General features: G+C 35.0%; 1 protein-coding gene across 1 annotated transcript; it reads left to right on the forward strand.

Moving 5' to 3' along the window:
• The first annotated feature begins 11,167 nt into the window (after positions 1–11,167).
• LOC102592068 (uncharacterized) lies at positions 11,168–12,326 on the forward strand. The gene is made up of 2 exons (XM_006360999.2): positions 11,168–11,404; positions 12,010–12,326. The coding sequence occupies exons 1-2, from the start codon at positions 11,289–11,291 to the stop codon at positions 12,131–12,133; spliced, it is 240 nt and encodes a 79-aa protein (XP_006361061.1). The 5' UTR covers positions 11,168–11,288; the 3' UTR covers positions 12,134–12,326.
• Positions 12,327–15,126: the final 2,800 nt, after the last annotated feature.

Raw genomic sequence — 15,126 nt, forward strand, 5'->3', positions numbered from 1 at the left:
AGTGAGAAATTCTGATAAGGGGATTTAAGAAATTCAAAAATGTTACACTTGTGATTGATTGTGTATTTCTCTTATGTTAAGGGAATTTAGAATTTTATATTTCTCTCATCATTATGACTTGATGTATTCAGGATTCAGAATTACTGAGAAATGTTTATGATAAGTTTGATTTTCTTATTTGTATATTTATCACTTTTTTTTTCACACTTGTTATAATTTTAACCTGAAGCAATGAATTTAATTGAACCAACAAAACTTCTATAAGTAAAAGTTAGATTATTTTTACACAATTTTTAAAAAAATAAAATTTAAATAATGACTTAAAGGACTTTATTTTGGTATAAATCAGAATGTATCCAGTACCCCATGAAGCCCACTGGGCCTAGAATACCAGACCATTTAAACACAATATTAAATAGGAAAATTGTACATAATGACAAACTATTAATTCAAATTAAATGGTATAACCACACTTTGATTTACTCAATTATACAAAAACACGCGAATTATACAAACGTACCCGCGAATTATACAAACTAGATGTGAATTATACAAATTATTTCCCTCTCTTGCTCGCCTCTCTCCTTCCTCTTCCAATCTCGCTCGCCTCTTTCCTCCCTCCCCAATCTCGCTCGCCAGAATACAAATACATATGTATACCAGTTACATAGATACAATTATCTAACCGATATACATATACAATTCACCTCTCTCGCTTGCCTCTCTCCTCCCTCTCCCATTCTCGCTCACCACTCTCCTCCCTATAACTTATAGCTATGAATTGTAATTAGCAAATTATAGCTATGGAGTTTAATTAGGCTATTTTTCAGTGGCTATATGCGAAAATTCACCTATTAAATAAAAGATTATTATTTTTCTTTAAAAAATATGAGTATATTTACAAAAAAAAAAATAGCATTTAAAAAAGTGTCAATTTTTGAATTTTCCAATAGAAATTTTCAGTTCATGCAAATGGAAGAGTGTAATCGTAATTTTCAATTTCAACTAATTTATAATTAATCAAATAATTATTTGACCAAAGAAATAAGATTCAAATGTACTCTTGATGTGCCATGAAATCGTGGCACATTTGACGCTTAAGAACTATGAACTAACACTGGAATTAAGTGAAATTTTGTACTATTTGATAGGTTTGTTGAATGTGTAGGCAAAAGTCTGGTTGGTATAGAAAATGGAAAAGAAGCTACAAAATGATGATGACTGAAGTAAAGTTCACGGTCAACTTCATGGACCGTGACTTTCATCACGGTCTGTGGTTGAGCTCGTGAAAGTGAAGCAGTGTTGGCCTTGAGAAGATGAAGAGGAGTAATAACAAGTGACAACCACGGAAGTTCCCTCGGGCCATAGCTCTTACCACGGACTGTGGTACCTACCGTGGAGTTGAACCAGTGTGAAAGAAAGAAAGTTGACAGAATGTTGGAATCCAAGTGAAGACCACGAACACCATCATGGGCCGTGGCCCTCGCTACGGACCGTGGTGTAGTTCGTAGTCCTTGTTCCAGTGAGTATCATTGAAGACCCAAACTTTGGGAAGTCCAAGGGAAGACCACGGAAGGCTTCACGGACCGTGAAGCCTTTGACGGGTCGTGGTAGTAACCGTGAAAGTTCTCAATAATTCAGTCCTAGTTCAATTAGGACTCACTTTTAACATTCTATTTTTGAACTGCTTTAGGTCATTTTTGGAGGATTATTCATTGTCTTACGTTTTACGACTAAGAACACAGTATTATTCTTAGCTTTAGATTTTGGATTCAAATTATTCTGATCAGTTTGAAGTTTGGATTTCGATTATCAGATTATCAAGTTGTTGTTGATTTACTAATTATTTTCGTAAGTATTTCTTAACATGTTTCGGTATCCAGTACTGATTCTTTACTTGAAAACATGAGTGGCTAAATACTACGGCTGGGCGTGTGGAATCTATGACGATATTCTAGTTGATCTTTAACACCATATTAAATTAAGCGAAGTCCAATATTGATAACACTTTAAGTTCGAGAGAATTAGAGTGAATATTATCTGATTAGGCTGAGAAGCGTTAGATTAATTCAACTCGCAAAGATTCTGTAAACATTGACTTATCTGACACTCACATTTTGGGAGAGCATTATAATTGATGTCATAGTGAACACAAAACCTAGTTTCTTTAAATTAACTAAATCAATTTACAACAAGATTGCATGTGAATTGTGTATCTAAGTTTTGACTGCAAGTGTTGGTGGTAAAATACATTTCAATCAACCCAATTTACTTTCCGTGTTATTTGTTTAGGAAATAGTAACGACAATTGAGTAAACGCAACAGTGAAACTTTATCTGTAAAGAAATTTTCTGTGGGATCGACCTCAACTCTAGTTGAGTTCTGTAAATTGACAACGACCGTTTACACTTCTTATTTGGAGTGTAAGTTTGGACGTATCAAATCTTTCCAGTTGATTTCGTGATTCTGGATTGCGAAGTGAATTCTGAGGTTCCCATCATCTTGGGAAGACCCTTTTTGGCCATGGGAAGAGCTTTAGTGGATGTTGAGAAAGGAAAGTTAAAGTTCAGACTCAACACAGATGAGGTAAGGTTCAATATTTGCAGGTCAATGAAAAAACCACGAGATATGAATGTGATATCTACAATAGAAATGGTCACTGATGAAGACATGAGAGTACCCATAGAAGAGAGAATGGTCGTTGAAACATTAGCAGCAGTACTGATGAACATTGATGCTCACTTCCGATCTGACTATGTAGAGACCGTGAATGCCTTGCAGGGTATGGGAGCACATTCGTATTCTCCAAAGAAATTGGAGTTGGACTTGAAAAATAGGCCAATCCCTCCAGCGAAACCATCCATTGAGGAGCCACCGGTGTTGGAGCTGAAACAGTTACCCACTCACCTCAGGTATGTATTCTTGGGTACTAATAACACTTTACCGGTGATATTGGCTGCAGATTTGAATGAAGAGCAGGTACAAGAGGTGATCAAGGTGCTAAAAGGATACAAAAGAGCCATTGGCTGGACCATTGCTGATATAATTGGGATACCTCCAGGTATTTGCACGCATAAGATTCAGCTTGAGGAAGACTGCAACCCAAGTATTGAACACCAACGGAGGTTGAACCCACCTATGCAAGATGTGGTTAAGAAAGAAATAATCAAATGGTTAGATGTTGGGGTGGTTTACCCTATCTCTGATAGCCACTGGGTCAGTCCAGTGCAATGTGTGCCTAAAAAGAGAGGTATGACTATGGTGGCAAATGCCAATAATGAATTAGTCCCGCAGAGACCAGTCACTGGATGGCGAGTGTGCATGGACAACAAGAAGCTAAACAAGTGGACTTTGAGAGATCATTTCCCCATGCCTTTCATGGACCAGATGCTTGACAAGTTGGCAGGTAAATGATGGTACTGTTTCTTAGATGGATACTCTGGCTACAACCGGATATCAATTGCACCTGAAGATCAGGAAAAGACCACATTCACATGTCCTTATGGCACCTTTGTGTTTAAACGCTTGCTATTTGGACTATGTAATGCACCAGCCACATTCCAAAGGTGTATGATGTCCATCTTTTCAGACATGGTTAAGGACACTCTAGAGGTATTTATGGACGACTTCTCTGTAGTAGGCGATACGTTTGATGACTGTTTGTTAAATCTTAGCAGGGTTTTACCGAGATGTGAGAAAGCCAACTTAGTGCTAAATTGGGAGAAGTGTCACTTCATGGTAAAAAAATGGTATACTCCTTGGACACAAGGTGTCACATAAAGAAATTGAGGTCGACAAGGCTAAGATTGAGGTGATTGAAAAATTACCTCCGTCAATCTGTATGAAGGGTGTTCGAAGCTTTCTAGGACACGCCGGATTCTATAGGCGTTTCATCAAAGACTTCTCCAAAATTGCACACCCCATGTGCAAGCTTTTAGAGAAGGATGTGAAATTTGTCTTTGATGGAGCATGCCTTAAAGCTTTTGAGTGCCTGAAAGAGAAGCTAATTTCAGCACCAGTGATTCTTGGTCCAGGCTGGGCAGAGTCGTTTGAGGTGATGTGTGATGCTAGTGGAACTGCTTTAGGAGTTGTGTTGGGACAGAAGCTCAACAAGATGTTCCATCCAATTTACTATGCTAGTAAGTCGCTAAATGGGGCACAGCGAAATACACAGTCACTGAGCAGGAACTATTTGGCTGTAGTGTATGCTTTTGAAAATTTCAGAGCTTATCTGCTGGGTACTAAGGTGATAGTTCACACAAATCATGTTGCCTTGAGATATCTCATGGAAAAGAAAGATGCCAAGCCTAGGCTGATCCGATGGGTATTGATTTTCCAAGAGTTTGACTTTGAAGTGAAAGACAAGAGAGGTTGTGAGAACTAGGTAGCTGATCACCTGTCTAGGTTGGAACCTGAAAAAAAGGAAGAACTTGAGCTCGAGATAGATGACATATTCCCGGATGAGCAGGTATTAGCTGCTACTCTTGACCTTATTCCTTGGTTTACTGACTATGCTAATTTTCTGGTTAGTGATTTAAAGCTTGAGGGGCTAACGTATCAGCAAAGGAAAAGGTTCTTGCATGATGTAGGCAAGTACTTTTGGGATGAACCATATCTGTGCAGGGTGTGTGCTGACAATATAATTAGGCGATGTGTTCCGAAAGCCGAAATGTTGCACATTTTGGAAGCCTGTTACTCATCTCTAGTTAGTGGTCATCATGGTGGTGCTCGAACAGCCCACAAGATACTTCAATGCGGATACTACTGGCCCACAATTTATCAAGATGCAATTGACATAGTCAGGAGCTGTGATGTGTGCCAGCGGCAAGGAGCCATCTCTCGGCACCATGAGTTACCCATGACACATATTATGTAGGTGGAATTATTTGATGTGTGAGGTATTGATTTCATAGACCCCTTTGTGAGCTCATATGGTCAAAAATACATACTGGTTGCGGTTGACTATGTGTCTAAATGGGTTGAAGCTGTTGCGTTACCTGAAAACGATGGAAGGAGTATTGCTGGTTTTTTGAAAAAGAATATCTTCTCGAGGTGTGGAACACCCAGAGCCATTATCAGTGATGGTGGTTCTCACTTCTGCAACAAGGTGTTCAACACGCTTCTGACCAAGTATGGGGTAAAACAACACAAGATGGCAACATTTAATCACCCACAAACCAGTGGACATGTGGAGGTTTCTAACAGGGAGATTAAAGCATTCTTAGCCAAAACAGTTAATGCCAACAGGACAGATTGGGCAAGGAAGCTGGATGATGCTCTATGGAAATATCAGACAGCTTTCAAGACACATATTGGTATGTCTCCATACCAACTGGTGTTTGGAAAGGCATGTCATTTTCCAGTTGAGCTTGAGCATATAGCACTCTGGGCGTTGAAGAAGTCGAACCTAAATTGGAACAAAACTGCAAATTTGAGGTTGGATCAGATCAATGAGATGGATGAATTCCGTCTGAGGGCCTATGAGAGGTCTGCACTGTATAAGGAGAGGATGAAGCTATATCATGACAATCATATTCAGAAAAAAAGCTTCACTCCTGGTGATTTGGTGTTACCCTTCAACTCCAGACTGCGTCTGTTTCCAGGAAAACTGAGGTCTAAATGGTCTGGACCTTTTAAGGTCACACAGGTATTTCAATCTGGTGCTATTAAGCTAGAGAATGAAAAATGCTAGAGGTTCAAAGCTAATGGTCAGAGAATCAAGGCATATTTGGGGATTTGGGTGTCCCTGATGATGTAAAGATTGTCGAGAAATGCAAACTTGATGAAGTCTGAGTAATCAAGTAACCTGCGTCGCACCGCGACGTTAAATTATGCACTGCTTGGGAGGCAACCCAAGATGTAATTGTAGTAGGTACTTTCCGTTTTCCTATTTCTCTTTGTGTTTTTTTTAGAGTCACTGTGTGTTGATGTGTGCATGAGAGAATGGGTTATCAAGTGCAGGAACTGTGTGCAGACTGTCCTTCACAGGCAGTCTCATGGAACCTGGTGCCCTTCACGGGCACGCTCATGATCCGTCAATTTTAGCATCAACCTAAAGGAGCTACTGGAAGTTGCAAGAAAAAGGTTCACGAAGGGTTTCACGGTCTGTCATGTTTTGTACGGACCGTCTAGCCTCTCGTGAATCACAGGTAAGTATGTTGCTCCCGAAGTCAGTTCAACAGACCACTACACGGACCGTGGTGACCTTCACGGGCACTTTCACGGTCCGTCGTCCACAACCCAGTCCTACAAATACTCGACCCAACCCGCGATGGCATCATAATTAAAAGAATGGTTTATAAAATTCCTAAAGCACAAAAGGTCGGGTTTTTTTTTGCTTCTTCTCTTCCATAACGGTTCTTAAGAGGTTTAAAACCGTCCCCATCATCCATAATTCCTAAAATCATCAACGATTCTAAGCCCTAATCCTAAGTTGTCAAGTACCTCGAATAGCAATCACTGATTCATCCTTCTGCGCGAAATTTATTTCTGAACTCCAAGTAAGTTCTTTCGTCACTTGTTTTAAGGTTGATCTTGTATGACAATGAGTTGAGTTACTTTGATTTAGTCGAGTTTAGTATAAGTATGTGACAAGTTACTTGTGATTTGTGATGAATTACAAGTTGGTCAGTCAATTTGGGAAGTTTTCGTTGTTCTTGTGTGTTAGTCTATGAAAGAGGTTTGAGTATGTTAGTAGGTGGTGGACGCTAGGTTAAGTAATTTAGTTGAGTAAGAAGTAGAGTAAAGTTTCAGTTACAGGAAGAGTTTGAATTTGTGTAAAAATGGTGGTTAAGTGCTAAAATTTGAGGTTGGGAAGAAGGTGACTGACATATTTCCCCAAGTGTAAGACATCACGGGTCGTGCAAGTTGTCGTAGACCACGCTTGAACTCAAGCCAGCCGTCAGTTAAAGTGCACAGGCAGTATCACGAACTTTGGTGCACTCCATGAACCGTGAACCAGTCTGTGAACATTCCTTGGTAAAAAGGCCCACAGTCCATCTTGCACACTGATTCTGTCCCAAACCCACGATTGCTTTCACGGTCCGTGGTGCATACCACGGCCCGTACAAGTTCTCATCCAGTCTACTTTAGTTGTACAATTTTAATTTTTTTTTCTGTAATCAATTTTTGTTAATTGTTGGTTCTGTGTCTCTTCCCGATGATAGATTGGGTGACGACATTCTTAAGGCATGGCGTCACGATGATATTGCACAGGGGAAGTTTGAGTACCCGCTAGTTTGTCGTTTTATTGATGAATGTACTAAATTGATGTTTTGCTTCTCAGGTACAATGGGTCCTAGAAGAAAAAATGCTAACAAACATGCCCCCGTCACCGCTTCACAATTAGAGGGTCATGATGACTCCGAAGCGAGTGGGTTTGAGGTGCAAATAAATGTTACATCTGAAGATCACTCGCCTCGGGCTACTAGATCATTGGCTAGGAGAGCTATTCTCCAGGACTCTCCTCCTCAAGCTGAAGAGGGAGGTAGTAGTTTTGATAACGGGCAAACCTCAGGAAGTAAATTTGATGCTGATGCTGGCAGCCAATCTGCGGATGGCGCGGGGGGTAGTGCTGAATCTGAAAGCAGTTCTCAGAGTGACACAAGTACCTCTCCACTTGTGGCTACCACGGAAACTGAAACTGGAGTACGAGAGAAAGCAGTGAATAGAGAAGATGAGGAGGAAATCACAGACTTTATATTACTAAATTATACAAAAACACGCGAATTATACAAACATACCCGCGAATTATACAAACGAGATGTGAATTATACAAATTATTGCCCTCTCTCGCTCGCCTCTGTCCTTTCTCTTCCATTCTCGCTCGCCTCTTTCCTCCCTCCCCCAATCTCGCTCGCCAGAATGCAAATACATATGTATACCAGCTACATAAATACAATTATCTAACCGATATACATATACAATTCACCTCTCTCCTTCCTCTCCCAATCTTGCTCGCCACTCTCATCCTTATAACTTATAGCTATGAATTGTAATTAGCAAAGTATAGTTATGGAGTGTAGTTAGGCTATTTTTGAGTGGCTCTATGCGAAAGTTCACCTATTAAATACAAGATTATTATTTTTCTTTAAAAAATATGAGTATATTTACAAAAAAAATAGCATTTAAAAAAGTGTCAATTTTTGAATTTTCGAATATAAATTTTCAGTTCATGCAAATTGAAGAGTGTAATCGTAATTTTCAATTTCAACTAATTTATAATTAATCAAATAATTATTTGACCAAAGAAATAAGATTCAATATACTCTTGATGTGCCGTGAAATCGTGGCACATTTGACGCTTAAGAACTATGAACTAACACTGGAATTAAGTGAAATTTTGTACTATTTGATAGGTTTGTTGAATGTGTAGGCAAAAGTCTGGTTGGTATAGAAAATGGAAAAGAAGCTGCAAAATGATGATGGCTGAAGTAAAGTTCACGGTCAACTTCATGGACCGTGACTTTCATCACGGTCTGTGGTTGAGCTCGTGAAAGTGAAGCAGTGTTGGCCTTGAGAAGATGAAGATGAGTAATAACAAGTGACAACCACGGAAGGTCCCACGGGCCGTAGCTCTTACCAAGGACCGTGGTACCTACCGTGGAGTTGAACCAGTGTGAAAGAAAGAAAGTTGACAGAATGTTGGAATCCAAGTGAAGACCACGGACACCATCACTGGCCGTGGCCCTTGCTACGGACTGTGGTGCAGTTCGTAGTCCTTGTTCCAGTAAGTATCATTGAAGACCCAAACTTTGGGAAGTCCAAGGGAAGACCACGAAAGGCTTCACGGACCGTGAAGCCTTTGATGGGTCGTGGTAGTAACCGTAAAAGTGCCCGACTATTCAGTCCTAGTTCGATTAGGACTCACTTTTAACATTCTATTTTTGAACTACTTTAGGTCGTTTTTGGAGGATTATTCATTATCTTACGTTTTACTAAGAACACAATATTATTCTTAGCTTTAGATTTTGGATTCAAAATTCTGATCAGTTTGAAGTTTGGATTTCGATTATCAGATTATCAAGTGGTTGTTGATTTATTAATTATTTTTGTAATTATTTCTTAACATGTTTTCATTATCCAGTACTGATTCTTTACTTGAAAACATGAGTGGCTAAACACCACGGCTGGGTGTGTGGGATCTATGGCGATATTCTAGTTGCGATTTCGTAAAACGAGTAAAAGGTAGTCTTTGTTTACAACCTGCAGTTTACAGCTTTCATTATCATTTCAGTCTATTGAGTGCACGCTTTAGACAGGCCTGTATCTGGTGTTTGTTCGAGAGAAAAGCACCAGTTAGGAAAAAGCTAAACTAAGTTAATGCATTGGAGTTATAGTTGGAATTCGAGAGAAGAGATCTTTAACACCATATCAAATTAAGCGAAGTCCAATATTGATAACACTTTAAGTTCGTGAGAATTAGAGTGAATATTATCTGATTAGGCTGAGAAGCGTTAGATTAATTCAACTCGCAAAGATTCTGTAAACATTGACTTATCTGACACTCACATTTCGGGAGAGCATTATAATTGATGTCATAGTGAACACAAAACTTGATTTCTTTAAATTAACTGAATCAACTTACAACAAGGTTGCCTGTGAATTGTGTACCTAAGTTTTGACTGCAAGTGTTGGTGGTAAAATACATTTCAATCAACCCAATTTACTTTCTGTGTTATTTGTTTAGGAAATAATAATGACAATTGAGTAAATGCGACAGTGAAACTTTATCTGTAAAGAAATTTTCTGTGGGATCGACCTCAACTCTAGTTGAGTTCTGTAAATTGACAACGACCGTTTACACTTCTTATTAATTTGGAGTGTAAGTTTGGACGTATCAACTCTCTCCATATTAAATTATTTATCGTAAATTTTAAAAAAAAAGTTATCTCAAATATTTTTGGTATAAATTATTTTCGAAGATTACAATTTAAATATCTTAATAGAATAAATATTGAATAAAAATAATAATATTTTAAGACATAATAAGATTAAAGATAGTCAATAGCTATTTCTATTGAAACTTTTAATCTTCTGAGACGTAAAAGAATAAATACAATAAATAATTTGAAACGCGTGAGTAATTTTATGTAGCTTCTCAAACCCTCATGTGTGACTTGTGGCTTGCAACACGATGTGTTGTTTTCACTAGTTGTTAGAGATACCAAACTTATTCTTTAGTTTATTTTTATTTTTGCTTTTTCCCAAAAGTATTTTAAATTTAGATTTCTCCTAATTATCCTCTTTCTCCTCAAAAATCAATTTTCTCCAATAAAATAGAAACAATATGACTTATAATATCAAATTCAAGTTGAATGAGAATATATACTTGATTCTAAGTTGTTAACTCATGATCAAATGACTTTCAAGGTGAAATTTGAGATTGTTTATCCTACTTGAATTATTAAGAAGACAAAATAACATAAATTATTTTGTTTTTGAGAATTCAAGAAAAAATTATAATAAGACGAGTTGTTATAAAAAAAAGAAAAAAAAAAGAAAAGTGCAGATTTGTGATGTCTATCTTTGGGATTGTCATCGATACAAAAGGGTCGATAAGAAAAATGCACATTACTACTTTTGAAATAATAAGTATGTATTTTGTTGACTCTAATCCTATACAATGTTGACCTTAGAATATCAAGAAAAGGAAAAAAATAAATGTTTTCTTTCACTCGGTTATTTTTATATGATTTTTTTTTTTTTTATAATTTTGAGCTAGATTTAAATTTTAAATATTAATAACATAAAGTATATGAAGACTCATTCCTCCGTTATAAAAATAGAAACGTTATTTTCATAGGACCCTCCAAACTTTATTATGGAAAATAAAAATTTATTTTCCAATTCAACCCTTAACTTTTACTCATCTAGAATTAATCAAACCTAAGAAAATAAAAATAAATTGTGAATAATTGAAGGAGCTTGGAACCGGGGAGGGGGGAGAGAGTTGGTCAACTAATAAATACAACATAACGTGTTTGGTGAGATGTGTAAAAATCAAAAATAGAATAAAAATAAAATTAGAAGCTGCCACGAAAAAGGTTTTAATTTTGATTACATAAAAACCATATTCTATAAAGGAAAATATCATTAAATTCACTATCACCCCCCCCCCCCCCCCTCCTTTCCTACCTATATATATTATTACTCCCTTTCTCCCCCTCTCTCTCTTTCTCTTTAACAAACTTTAGATCAACAAAAAAAAATAGAAAAAAAATCTTGATTTTTTAATTTTGTGGTGAAAAACAAATCTTGATATTACAAGAAGATTAAAAAAAAAAAGTATGTGTTGTTGTGGAGATGATTGTCAATGTAGACCTTTAGGTTTTCTATTGGGTCTTCCCTTTGCTTTTGTTGCTCTTCTTCTATCCATTGTTGGTGTTATCATATGGATTGTTGGGTAAGTTCATTATTCTCTATATATCTTCTTTCTATTTTATATCGAGTTAGAAATTTAAACAAGAGGATTCAGAACTCGAATTTTTCTAAATCTCTTTATGGTTAACTATATAATCGTTATGAAAAAAAAAGGATAAATTATAACACGCTCAAAATCTGTCTAAATCGAACCAATATTTGATGGATTTTTTATGAGAAGTTCGTTGGAAAATTTAATTCTTATGAGTTCCTTTCTTACTTCACTAAAATTTTATCTTGTGTCAAGAAGATTCAATAATTATTATTTATACAATATAATTCTTCAGTGAAAATGGATTAATTAATTTCTTCTTTTCAATCTAACTCCGTCACATTTCACAAGAGTGAAAATAATAGCGGAGCTACATAGTCTGATTAATTTTCTAAAAATAAGCAGTTTTTAACTACTTAGCCAAACAAGCTAGTGACATTCTTGATTAAAAAAAAACTACTTTCTAGTGAATCAATACAAAATTAATTATTTATAACGTATATTGAAATAATTCTTCTTGATTTTGATCTAAAATAACAATTTATTTTAGATTGATTTCTTTAACTTATTATTTTTTTTTTATTTTTTTTTTGCAGAATTACATTGAGTTGTTTATGTCCATGCTGTATTTGCGTAACAGTATTGGTAGAAATGGCTTTGGCATTGATTAAAGCACCCTTTTCGGTTATGAAGTGGTTTACTGAACAAATTCCATGTTAGAAAAAAGAATATTATGTATAAAAATTTAATTTAATTTTTTTTAATGTGATTTTTTCTTTCTTGTGAGAAAATAAATTAGGTGTATTTTAATATTGTTAAACTTGTTATTTTATTTTTTTAATTCTTGAAATTGATTACTAGTATTTGTTTTTGGTATTATTACATAATGTATATATTTGTTGTTGTTGTTATTCTTTTCCGTGTTATTTTTTATGTTACTGCTGTATTTCATTTTCATATGTTTTATTGAAGCTGAAGGTTTATAAAAATCAATTTCTCTAACTTCTATCTTCATAAAATAATAAAATAGAGGTAAGGTTATATACACGTTATTTCTAGCGCATAACGGAGCTATAATTTATATTAAGGAGGCTACAAAATATGAAGAGGTAATATATAAAAAAATCTCAACATTCACTATAATTACATAAGGAATAATTTTTTTAATAATATATCTAGAAAATTTGAATAAACCTTTTGACTTTACCCGACTCCTAATTAAATGAATGATTGTCTTTTTATAGGACCAATTCAATAAAGTTATTGAAGAATTTTTTTAAAAAAATAATAATAAAACACTTAAATTTTGCTGTCAACATTGAATGCCAACTGTGTGGCTTATCTGTAATTGGTTTAACAAGTCAAAGACACATTATTTGAAAAATCAAATAAAGATCGTAATAGAGTAATAAATACTTCTAAATATCTTTAATAAAATTGACTTAAATGTGAAGATATAAAAATGATTATTTCTTCATATTTTAAATCTTTTGTTGAATGAGAGAATGTTTTTATTTTTACTGAAATAGAATTATAAGACTTAAACGAATTTAAATTTAGTTTGATCCCAATGAATATCTAATACCAAGTGGATATAAAAGAAATAAGTAAAAGATGATTTTGTCCGATTTTGATTCATTATTTTCAATTATTGATCACATGAACAGGTAAGGCTTTTTTGGATGCTATCCTCACAAAATTCTATAATATCTTTTATTTTTTGGACAGGTGAGTAGGTTAAATTTGTCAGTAATGATTATGCATCAACTGCAAATAATTAGGATTAATTTGTCATCAATATCATAAGCAAGAACAAGAAATTGAAATTAACAATGAAGTTAAAGTTATAAAGTTAAACATAAAATTGGTTAAATTTTTGTTAGTAATATTTATTTTGGGGCAACTTTCGCAAATAGCTACTATAATAAACTTAATTATGCTTCATAGCTATAGTTTGCATATTTACAGGTTGTAGCTACAGTTTAAGCTACCTCGCTTGTAGAATAAGTGTTTACGAATATACAAAAAAATTATTTGGGCAATGCATCTCAACATATCTCAAAGCAATTGAAGAAAACTCATTTCTTAATCTTTAAATGAAATAATATTTTGCAACTAAAAACCTTTCTTAATAGTTCCATGGATAAGGATGACACTATAGAAATCTTAAGAAGATCTTGTAGTTCAGGTCTCAAGTTAAGGAGTTGCAAGTCAAGATTGTTAAACTTCAATGAAAAATCCCAATTTATTGTAGTAGAAGAGCCCAAGAACGTGTTCAAGAATTATGGAGAAGAATCGGTTAAATGTTATACATATTTCATGGTTCAAATTCAAGTCCAAGAATAGGAAAATTGGAAGGTCAAGCCCAAAAAGGGGTTATTTAGTGTCTGTTTTGAAGCCCAAAATATGGGCTGAAAGTTCACACCGAGTGTTTGAATAGGCGCGTGTTTTATGGGACAATTTCATAGAGTTCGGAGTCAAAAGGACAACAAACATTGAGGATCAAACCAAAAGGTCAACATTAGGATGGAAGGATGAATGTCGTTAAATCATTAGTTGGAAGGTGCACGTTGACATGAGCCTTGTAAGGCGCACACTGACATGAGCCTTACAAGGTGCATGCTGACATGAGCCTTACAAAACTCATGTCAAATGAACCTTACAATTACAACATTAAAAAAAACGTTTAAAGAATATTAATATTACTCCTCCATTATTTATTCAGAGTATTTGGATGTGCAACATTAGGATGTGCAATCGGAAGTTTGGATAAAAAAATAAAATTCACTGTAATCAGTACATTAAGCTTTATTGGTATAGTGAGGTTTTAAAATTTTATCGGACCATATTTTACTACTGAAGTGCTAAGTTTTGTGAAATAAAGTCAACAAAATAATTGACCAGTTATTCGATTACGGTAGTCGACAACTTGCTAATGAGGTATCGTTGATTGGAATTCATAGTAGTGTGTAGGGGTGTACAAAACCGAACCGAGAACCGAACCAAACCGCAAATCGAGTCAACCCGAAAAAAAAACCCGACTAGTGGTTTGGTTTGACTTGGTTTGGTTTTGAAAAATAAAACCCGACTATATTTGGGTTGGTTTGGTTTTAACTAAAAAAAACCAACCCGAGACCAAACCAACCCGAATTTATATATATAATTTTAAAATTTTATTTTATACATAAAAATATTTACTTTGATATAATTTTTAAATATTTCTTATACTTTTCCATAGTTTTTAATATTTAATATATTATTTCAAGTTTGAAACTTAGAATTATGAATGGGCCAATAAAGATTATAGTCCACATATGTTGGTAATTATAATAAAGCTTAAATCAAAATCAAATTAATACTAATGCAAAAAGAAAATCAATTCAACACTAAGAATGACAATAATATTGAATATTTGTTCTTTAGTTTTAGGGATAAGGGTCTGAAAAATACTCCAACTTTGGTCGGATTTGTTGTTGCGATACTAAACTTTCATAAGGACCTATTACCTCCCTAGACTATTTAATACCGTATTTTTTACCCCCTGAACTATTTAATAGTGTATTTTAAAGGTATATATGTGCCACGTGGACACATTACTATTTATAATTTTGCATTATTTTTTATGTCCACGTGGGCAAATATATATGTTTAAAATACGGTATTAAATAGTCTAGGGAGGTAATAGGTCCTTATGAAAGTTTAGTATCGCAACA

Source organism: Solanum tuberosum, unplaced genomic scaffold (assembly GCF_000226075.1).
Source record: "Solanum tuberosum cultivar DM 1-3 516 R44 unplaced genomic scaffold, SolTub_3.0 scf00338, whole genome shotgun sequence".
In the NCBI taxonomy this organism is placed as follows: Eukaryota; Viridiplantae; Streptophyta; class Magnoliopsida; order Solanales; family Solanaceae; genus Solanum; species Solanum tuberosum.

Bases quoted from the DNA above. Each gene is read 5' to 3' on its own strand.
- LOC102592068 (XM_006360999.2), top strand. From the start codon at position 11,289: ATGTGTTGTTGTGGAGATGATTGTCAATGTAGACCTTTAGGTTTTCTA. The intron at 11,405-12,009 runs GTAAGTTCATTA...TTTTTTTTGCAG, and splicing joins GTTATCATATGGATTGTTGG to AATTACATTGAGTTGTTTAT.